The sequence below is a fragment of the Lactuca sativa genome, chromosome 1 (assembly GCF_002870075.4).
Source record: "Lactuca sativa cultivar Salinas chromosome 1, Lsat_Salinas_v11, whole genome shotgun sequence".
Taxonomy (NCBI): Eukaryota; Viridiplantae; Streptophyta; class Magnoliopsida; order Asterales; family Asteraceae; genus Lactuca; species Lactuca sativa.
In genome coordinates, this window is record NC_056623.2 from 125,271,685 (window position 1) to 125,282,115 (window position 10,431).

At 31.6% G+C, this 10,431-nt stretch overlaps 1 protein-coding gene across 3 annotated transcripts in view; it reads left to right on the top strand.

Moving 5' to 3' along the window:
- The window catches only part of LOC111893565 (probable serine/threonine-protein kinase PBL6), a 43,299-nt gene extending 36,700 nt beyond the window's left edge, over positions 1–6,599 (top strand). For 2 of the 3 annotated variants that reach the window (XM_023889650.2, XM_023889649.3), the window contains exons 4-10: positions 4,302–4,420; positions 4,495–4,588; positions 4,688–4,777; positions 4,881–4,967; positions 5,054–5,164; positions 5,237–6,154; positions 6,278–6,599. In XM_023889650.2, coding sequence (XP_023745418.1) covers positions 4,302–4,420; positions 4,495–4,588; positions 4,688–4,777; positions 4,881–4,967; positions 5,054–5,164; positions 5,237–6,154; positions 6,278–6,310 — 1,452 coding nt within the window. In that variant the 3' untranslated portion in view covers positions 6,311–6,599. The remainder of the gene's footprint in view (positions 1–4,301; positions 4,421–4,494; positions 4,589–4,687; positions 4,778–4,880; positions 4,968–5,053; positions 5,165–5,236; positions 6,155–6,277) is intronic. The other variant, XM_042902403.2, reaches the window with a different exon arrangement.
- Positions 6,600–10,431: the final 3,832 nt, after the last annotated feature.

A 10,431-nucleotide genomic window follows, 5' to 3' on the forward strand; every position in this document is an offset into this window, starting at 1 on the left:
ATTTTTCAGCTTGAAGAAAATATGGCTCAGGGGAAATTATTGGAGGATGTGGAGGAAGAATTGGAGAAGCACAATTTCTAGTTCCATCAATTCTCGAAGAAAGGAACATTCTTTCACCTTTATCAACATGTCAAAGATCATCTTCAGAAGGAAAAACATTTCTAGAAGGACGAGGAAGACCATTGTTGTCTGAATTCGACATCTATAATAGGAGAAAAGAGAATTCAAGTTAGTTGATTTTAATCCTTAATTATTAACCCAAAAATTTTAATTAAGGTTAGTATCCATATTTTCGATTCGAATTCTGAAGATGGATGCCATAATCAACTTCAATTCTATTTTAGGTAGGTAAATCATTTACCAATTTCAATCTTATGAAACTCCTAGATATTTTGAGATTCATTAAACTATTCAATGGCATGTTTAATCTTAATTATGCTCTCACTTTGTGACTGGGATGTCGAGGATCACAAACGAGATGTGAATAATCATGCAAATTAGTTTGCTACTCCCGATGTCATTTATCATTTGAAATTAACGTGCCGGTTAATCACACGTGCTCCATTAATTCAATGATAATTTACGAAACACCCATTGCCAACAATATTAGTCTCATAGTAGTGTGCCGGTTAACCACACATGCTCCACTAACGACCAATAAGGTGCAATGTGCAATTTCGTGGGTTAGCATCAAAATCACATTTTTCCTTAAGTAACTAAGAGTGAAATTTTTGGGAAAAATGATTTAGTTACTTTATAATTCATTATACTTATTAATGGGAATCCTTTTGTCCTATCAAACCCGTTCGACTAATGACCCTCCACTAGTCAAGAAAGCAGCGGGTGAGTCTGGACACCCATTCAATCGGCATTGTATAGGCAATTTCCTTATACCCCCTTATAGACCAGTTTCATGAATGATGCCTAATAATGGTAAAAGTGACTTTTCTTATACATATATAATATTAAACATTTAATTTTATAATATATATATATATATATATATATATATATATATATATATATATATATATATATATATATTTATATAGATATATACACACACACACATATATAAGGTACATTTTAAAACATTTTAAAATAGCAAGGGTTTAATCCTTTAATAAATTAAACCTTTTAACTAAATTAAATTTAAACCAATTATGGATTTATTAATTATCTTTTAATTAATCAATTAATTAAATTAATAATAAAATCCATAAAGATGTAATTTAGGGTTTACATTTTAAATTTCAAAAATTAAACTTTTAATTTAAATCTCAAACAAACCTAAAATTAGCATTAATTATTAAGTCCAATTAATAATTAAATTAACCAATTATGGATATACTAATTATCTTTTAATTAAACAACTAATTAAATGATTAATCATATCCATAATGATAATTATAATTAAATAAAATCAACATTATCCAATTCATAGTTATCTCCTAATATTTAGGTCTTATTTAAGTATCTAATATTAACAAAAATCGGATTATGGTAGCTTTAACAAAAGATAATTACCAAATATTAACCAAATAAATCAAGTTAGGCAAGAAAATTGAAAATCAGGATCTGACACGCAAACATGTCGAGTTGGAGGACCAACACGTCATGTTGCAGTCCAACACGTCGAGTTTGAAGAACAACTCGACGAGTTTGAAGAACAGAATGACGATTCTGTTTTCTCCTCCTTGTTCAAGTTCATTTAAGTATCAATTCAGTAGAAAAGTAAACCTAGGCTCTAATACCACTGATGGGTTTTTGAGCATAACATACAATCCTATGTGTGCATGCAACCCTAATTGAAGATCTACGTTTTCTCTAATTGAACATACAATAATAAACAACAAAGTATAGACCCTAGATCTATGGATAATAATAAAAAATCACATAAGAAGGCTTATGATACATACCTTTTTAGATTGTTATTGTAAATAATCTTTGAATCCTTGCTTGAAAGACCTTTAGTTGCAAGCGCCACAAGTATCGTGTCTCTAATGGTTCACAAATAAACTCAAGCAACCAAGGAAAATATATATATATATATATATATATATATATATATATATATATATATATATATATATATATATATATATATATATATATATATATAGAGAGAGAGAGAGAGAGAGAGAGAGTAATGGAAGAGAAATTTGGGCCCTTAGGTTCTTATATGAGTCATTACCAAAATTTAACCCTAAGGAGGGTTTATGGATGTGTCCTCTAGATTTCGTTCCCCCCTCTTTAGGGAGGTTCTAGAATTGCTCAATGCTCAAATATGGAACATTGTCACCTTTAGTCCCTATAGTTTTAATTAATTCCTTTGATTCCAAAATTAATTCCAAATTAAATATTAATTAAATAATATGATTTCTAATTAATATATTATTTCCATAATACATTAATAAATCATTTATTTTGATTTTTAATTAATTTATTAACCAAATAATAAATGAATAAATCATTCTTCTCTCTCCAAAAGTTATCCTATTCAGTTGTCAGGTTTGAAGGCAACCCAAAAGGATTATGCTACTATCAATTCAAGTATATACCAATTATAGTTATGTGCTCATACATATAATCCAACAACAATAAACTATTATAAAGATCATATGCATTTCACATCTTACACATAACATCAAATAATAGTCACATATAACTAATCACATAACATACGCTAGCACACATAACCCAGTGAACTAGATTCCCTTTCTGAGAGGCTTTTCTCAAGTTGACCTACCATTGATCACTTCCCTTTCTAAGAGGCTTTTCGAGATCTTAGATTCATTTAATTCAACTAGATTCCCTTTCTAAGAGACTTCTCCCAGTTAACATACATCTAACATATAGTCTATATAATAAGTAAGTTCATGAGAACTCACCTAATACCGACAAGATGAAATCCACAAAACAAAGCTAGTGGCTTCAAGTCTTCCTCAAATCACTACACAACACATAACCCTAATTAGCAATTAAGGTAAAAACATTCAAACAAATAAAAAAAATTCAACTATCCAATTCATCACGTCGCTACCACCTTAGGGTTGCGACGCTAATAGCTAGGCAACAAAATAGTCTCGATTTTCCCCAAAACTCACGACGCGATTTCAACAATTCAACCCGATTTCATCCAAGGTTTTAATTATTTGAGATCTAATCTCTAAACCTCCATATCACTTCAAAATGTATAGTCTTAGTGGATAGAATTTTAAACTTTATCCATTTGCATATCCTTAACAACGTTGTTCCATGTCTAGGTCAAAAGTGGGACCAAAATGCTCCGAAATTCATGTACGGACAAAATGCCAATATAAACCTCTCATCTTCTTTCCACAGTGGGTCTAGAAGGCATGAAAACACAACCTCTAAGGATGGAGCTCTTCAAACAACAACCCAACGTCATTCCAACTACCAATACAAGCAAAAAAAACCTTAGATCTAGACCTAATAACTTATAAAGCTCAAAGTTTGAAGACTTACATAGGTCCAGAAGATGCTAAAAAGGTTGAAACTAACTTGCTATGTGACTCCTTGCTCACTAAATGCAAACTCTTCCCCCTCAAGGTGCCTAAACAAGCATGATAAGATCAAAGATCAAAGGGAAAGGCTAGGGTTTGATGAAGAAGCTCTAAGGGTGATGGGGGATGAGGGTGGAGCAAACCCTAGACCTAACATTCTTTAAAAGGGCTCAAAATTTGAGAACTAGGGTTGTGGGCCCTGACGGCTTTGCGGTGCTAACCTTAAATCTCACGGCCCAAAGGTCGGCACGCCTCCTCACGGCATTATATAAACCTTGTTACGGTGCGACTTAATTATTGAAACCCTAAAACCTCAAAGTTAACAATCCAAAATAATCAAATTAGTTCATACTTGAAAAGTAGGTGTTACAGCTAAATTCGAATTTTCTCTTTTTTGGGTGACATGCATCATCGCCATATTAATGTCAAATTCTATCATGTAGTGTCTCACTTATAAGTTATTTTGCACTATAATTTGTTAGCGATTATTAGTCATAACCTTTGAAAAGAGAAGATGGAGTCGTACAGGTTAACCTGTTCTAGCTTTTGTATGAAGTATTGTATTTCATGGATATTTCTAAAACATATAATCAGTGCATTCCAAAAATGTCAAACATATAACAATCTTTTGTTCTTCACCTTTTCATGCTAGACGCCTTAGTTTCCTCTATGAAATTGACCAACTGCATAAATGGCCACCTTTACTATCCTGCCACTTATCCTGTTTTACTCGATTTTATAAAATTATGAACCCCATCTATGTATTCAATTCAGCAATTCTTAGCAACATTAGGAGTACAACGAAACAGTGATGCTCAGGAAATGCATGCCTTTTATCGGCATTATTGTGGAAACTACATTCAAGGATTGCAAAATACTGATGAAGTTGACAGGTAGTCATCTAGTTGTTTCTATATCTTCTTTTTCTATTTTTCCCTGTCTTGATTGCGAAAATTTCCAATGTCAGTATCCATCTTGAAAAAGCATATAAAACTGCTGCTGTTCTGTTTGAGGTTTTGAAGGCTGTCAGTTGGCAAGAATCCGTTGCGGTGATGAATGAGGTAAATGTTGGATATTTCTTTTCCTTAAGAAATCATTTGATCACTGCTTATATCTGTTAATGCGATTTTGGTTAACTGTTACTATGGACCTGTGCATAGATATTTAAAATACACGAAGAAATGAGTACTCGTAAGATATTGCAACTTCAACCTAAATATTCAGATCAAGCGCTACCAAGACATCCAGAGGTTAGTCCTAGAAACTCATTTGATGATTGCTTATAAATTTTGATGAAATTTTGGTGAATTACTACTCTGTATGTATGTATCATTATTGAAAACACATGCACAGATTGAAGAGGAGGCAGAAATGTATACTGATGATATATTTTCATTTCACACTGAAAGTTCAGTTCAACCTTCAGTTAGACATTCAGAGGTTAATTCTGGAATTCATTCTACCGATTGCTAATAGTTTTTGATGCACTTCTGGCAACTTAATTATTACTGTTTATGTGTGCATAGATACTGAAAGCACACACAGAGGTTGCTGAGAAGGCAGAAATGTATACTCATAATAATATACTTCCAATCGAACCTGAAAATGAAGATCAAGCAATACTAAGACATCCAGAGGTTAGTTCCAGAATTAATTGTTGTATGTAGATTTGTTGTATCATTAATTTATCCAGATCATTTAATTCCCAGATGAAACAGCAAAACCACCTCAGAATCCCTCTCCAGGTCATAAAAAGTTGTACCCAAGACTTCAATGAAAGAAATTCTATCGGGAGGGGTGGATATGGAAAGGTCTACATGGGAATCCTCACCTGGGGGGATCATGTAAACCAGCTAGTTGCTGTAAAACGGCAAAATATCAAAGGAGGTCAAGGTAAGAAGGAGTTCCACACCGAGGTTACAATGCTTTCTGCATATCAACACAAGAACATTATAACCCTTATAGGGTTTTGTGATGAGGACGAGGAGATGATCCTTGTCTATGAATACGCTAGCCATGGTAGCCTTGACACATATATACATAAAAGTGCTGTGCAGGGTGGACTGCCATTGCCACAACTCCTCAAAACATGCATTGGAGTTGCTTCTGCATTGAACTATCTTCATAATCATGTGGCAGAAAAACACAGAATAATTCATCGTGATATAAAATGCGCGAATATTTTGTTGGATGAGAATTGGAATGCAAAACTTGCGGATTTTGGGTTGGCTAGGATAGGACTAGCAAATCAAGAGAACACATTTGTGATAACTAATCTTGCCGGCACACATGGTTATTGTGATCCAGAATACGAAAAAACAGGGTTCTTAACAAAAGAATCCGATGTGTATTCATTTGGTGTGGTTTTGTTTGAAGTTTTATGTGGAAGGTTGGCATGTGCTTATAATTACCATGATGAGCGGCGATTCCTCCATCATTTGGCCCGAACCCGGTACAAAAATGGGGAGCTAGAGAAGATTATCGATCCCAACATAAGGAAAGTTATCAAACCAAGAACGTTGTTAATATTTTCAGCTATTGCTTATCGATGCTTGCAAGAAACTCGGGAAGCTAGACCAACAATTGCAGAGGTTGAATCCCAACTTAAGGACGCCATGAAAGCTCAAGTAAGTTTGAATATAGTTTTTATCAGTTCCATCGATATGAAATTTTTTTGAGGGAAAAAATAGCATCTACAGGACGTCACTTACTACTTACTGATCACATACCATTTTTTTAATCATCATCAGTTAGAAGATTCGAACTCCCAAATGAATGGATGAATTTACTCTTGAGAATAGCACCACCATCATTACTTCCCACCATCCTCCAACACTAACTCCTTCAGAGCGTACGGACAAGGCATAGCTAGATACTCTCAACGTACTGTTTGATGCTCACCTTCTTGATTTTGTTATAGGCTGTTCGATGTTTCTCTATGATCCATGGCATATCTCCTTGTTTTATTTAATCTATAATTATATAGTTTTGTTTATTATCTTTTTCTTAGACAAATTATGTAACTTTTCCCGAGTATACAAACCTATTTTTCCTAAAAGGATTATTCATTAACATTTGTAAACATACAAAAAGTACGTAGGTTTGCCTTGTGGAAATTTACAACAAAAGTTAATTCGAGCTAGGCATGCTTAATGTTTGATTACATCACAATGTGGTTGAATCAAAGCATCATATTTTTGTTTTTTTTCTAAAGAACAAATATATTGATAAATAGCCCATCAAAGTGCCACATAAAGCTATTCTAAAGAAAAGAGGTGTTGGGGGATACAAACTGGTTATTTACATGAAAAAGAAACATCAAAAAACACAGCTGAAAGTAATTACAACACCACACTACTACAAAAAAGAGTAAAAGAACCCGGTTAAAAAGCCTAATATAACCCAGTTTACAACCGGGTTTTCTAACCGGAAAGTCCTATGTTGAAAACGTATATACAAAACCTGTTTTTAATTTTTTTCCAAATAAATACCTTGTATGTATGGCTTTATAACCTGGTTCTCATCCTTACAACCAGGTTCTATTATGACATTGAAAATTCAACTTGCTATAATGTACAATTGGATCCTTTAAAAGTTTTTTTTATTAAATCTATAATCCAAGTACTAAAATCCATATGGTTACAATTAGTAAACAAAATTTTTTGCATTTAATATAATCAAATAAATAAACTCATGTTAATTTCTAATGAATTTGTACATATTTTGCACCTATTAACACTAGGATCCGACATTAACAAAATGTTCTTATATGTACACCACTTGAAAGATTTTTTTGACATCAACTGCCTTGCCACACCCCACTTCCAACAAACATCAACTTGCATGTAATATTGCAATTATCCATGTTGCTCACTTGAAACATCCTAATATATACAAGCCAATGAAACTAGATATACACCGGAAGAATCATCTGCTTCCTGTTGATAGATGTCCATCAAGATCCTTAAACACCTGGCAGAGAGAAATCAAAACACATTTAAGCAAATTATGGAGAACACATTTAAGTAAATTATGGATGCAAAAGGGCTTTTAGACATGAACCATAATAAAATTACATACATTGCAACCCGTAGTATTTGAACCTGATCATATTGGTTTACTTTACAATAACTCGGTAACTATTTCAGTTACCCTCAATATATCTCACGTGAAGATCTCAATTAATAACTAAATGACTACAATTTCAGTTTTACCCTTATAAAGAATTCAATTGCCAATATCAGACGTGCACATCAAAATGGATCGAGCAACAATCATATAAATATGTAAGCTACTTGAATACTAAGTTCATTAACAAATAAAATATTATAGATTATGCATTTGTTCCTAATACTATTTCAATATGGTATGTAGTCGTACATACATGATGCCTTTCTGATCTTTATCAGTACCAATATTAGTTTAGTTAATTAACCAACTAACGTAGTTAGTCAATACTCACAAACCCTACTATCATGGATACTTTAAAATAATCTTTACATTCGAGATTAGGTAAATGAGCTCTTATTGTTCTAGCTAGTTGTATGGCAGCAACTGTGAAGAAATTACCAATTAAATTTTCCGTAAAGATACATAAATAAAAAAAAGGAGAGGAAGTACAAACCTCTTATCAACTGCAATGAAATGGCACCAGAAGGTGTAGAAGACTTCATGCTTGGAAACCACTTATGAGGCAGAAAATATAAGTAGAATGTTATATCAATAAAAAATGAAAAACTGACAAATGAACTGTAAAAAGAAACAAACACTACTGTCTATTGGAGAGAAAATGAAAGTAATATGCTAGATTGACAAACTAAACAAATAAACAAATTAGAAATAACACAACACTTTACACTATCACACAACTTTCTACTAGACATAAAATACAAGTATGATGTTATATTGAAAAAAATATATCCACCAAAAAAACACAAAAAATTGCAAGGGTAAATAGCATAAAAGGCACTCAGTTTATACCAAAATTCAAATTTGACACTGTATTTTCTTTCTCAAATTTGACACTGTGTTTTCTAATTTGTTACAATTCTAACCACTTGACCAGGCAACCAGGTTACATGATGACGTGTCAGTTTTGATAACATGGCATGCTGACATGATATGCTGACGTATCAAAATTGAATTTTTTGTTACACAAAAAACACTAATTTTCATTTTTTTTTTCGATTTTGACACTAAGTTTAATTTTTTCTTTTAATTTTGACAATATTTAATAGCAATCCAAATTTAAAAAACCACAAAGAGAAAAAAAATTATGATGTTATAATAAGTTTTATATATTATCTTTATAATATCCATTCTCTAAAGTTTAAAATTCAAGTTTTTTAAAGTAATATTATAGTAATGTACTTTCAATACAAAGCTTTATTATTATAAAACCCAATGAACTTAAATATATAAATGCCAAATAACTACATAAATCAAAATGAAAGTACATCAATTAAAACAAAAAATAGGTGCTATAAAAATCAACCGATACAAAGTACATTGCTATTATTTAACTTTAAACCTTCATATTGTAGGATGCCACAATAAATAACCATATCTATGGTTCTAATTTATATTAGATTATAGGGATATAAAGCTCTTCATCTATTTTTTTTGTTCACCCAAGAGTAAGCCATTGGTGTCGACGATCATCCGTTAGCCATAAGTAATCCACCAATTTTGTTATTCATTCATAACTTTCTCATTTGAATGAATAAGAGAGTTATGAATGAATAATATATTCTTGTTCCAAGGGTAAGGGTAATTTTGGCATCTCTGTTTGCATGACCATACTAAGTTTGCACTCTTCACATAACCAATCATGTTTGGGTACTTGACCTATAATGTTCTTCATACAATATGTGTGTTCAACATCATCCTCGCATCTACTACATATAGCAAGTAAATGCTCATAGCCTACATCTCCACATATATCACGCATAATCACATCACAGAACTGGTCATCAACAACCTCAACATCCATTACGGTGTTGATCTAACCTGCAAAAAGCAAAAACTTTGTACCTAGAAAATACATGGTGTTTCAAAAAAAACAAATGAAAATATTATATATAGTTTTCTGACTAACATTATATTACAAAAAAAATTATTTACCTATAACACAAAACACACACACACACACCATTATATTAGATATAATTTTTTTGTCTTACATTATATTAGATAAAGTTTTTTACAATATTATGTTATATTAAGATAATTTTTTTATTTACCTAATTGGACCTGAAATTTATTATTTTCTATAGGAATATAAGGTGGATTGCTAGTTTCTTCAGGATCTATAAACATAAAACACACACACACCATTATATTAAATACAGTTTCTTTACTTACATTATATTAGATATATAAAGTTTTTTACAATATTATGTTATATTAAGATACAATTTTTTTGATTTACCTTATTGCGACCTGAAATTTTCTATTTTCTGCTGGAATACTGGATTGCTAGCTGATAAAGTATTTTGTCTTTTTTTATGCAAGAACAGAAGATGATATGATGATTAAAAAGTAGTTTTGTAGAAAATAATATAAAATAAAATCAAAATTTGGCCAAAGTTATATACTCCTTCCATCCCAAAATTATTGTTTAAAGACAAAAAACGTACAGATTAAGGAAACATTAATTATCACTAATTGTGTGTTTAATTCTATAGTAGTTGCATTTAATTTCATTGTAGTTTAACTAATAATGATGTGTATTTTAGTAAAAATGATATTTAGTTTTAGAAGTAGACAATTATTTTAGGACAAACCAAAAGAGAAAAATGGACTATTAATATGAGACAGATGGAGGATAAGGCTATGAGGTGTCCTACCATTTTTACCTGTTGACACATAAGTTAAAAATGACATTTTTGCAATTAGGGCGTGG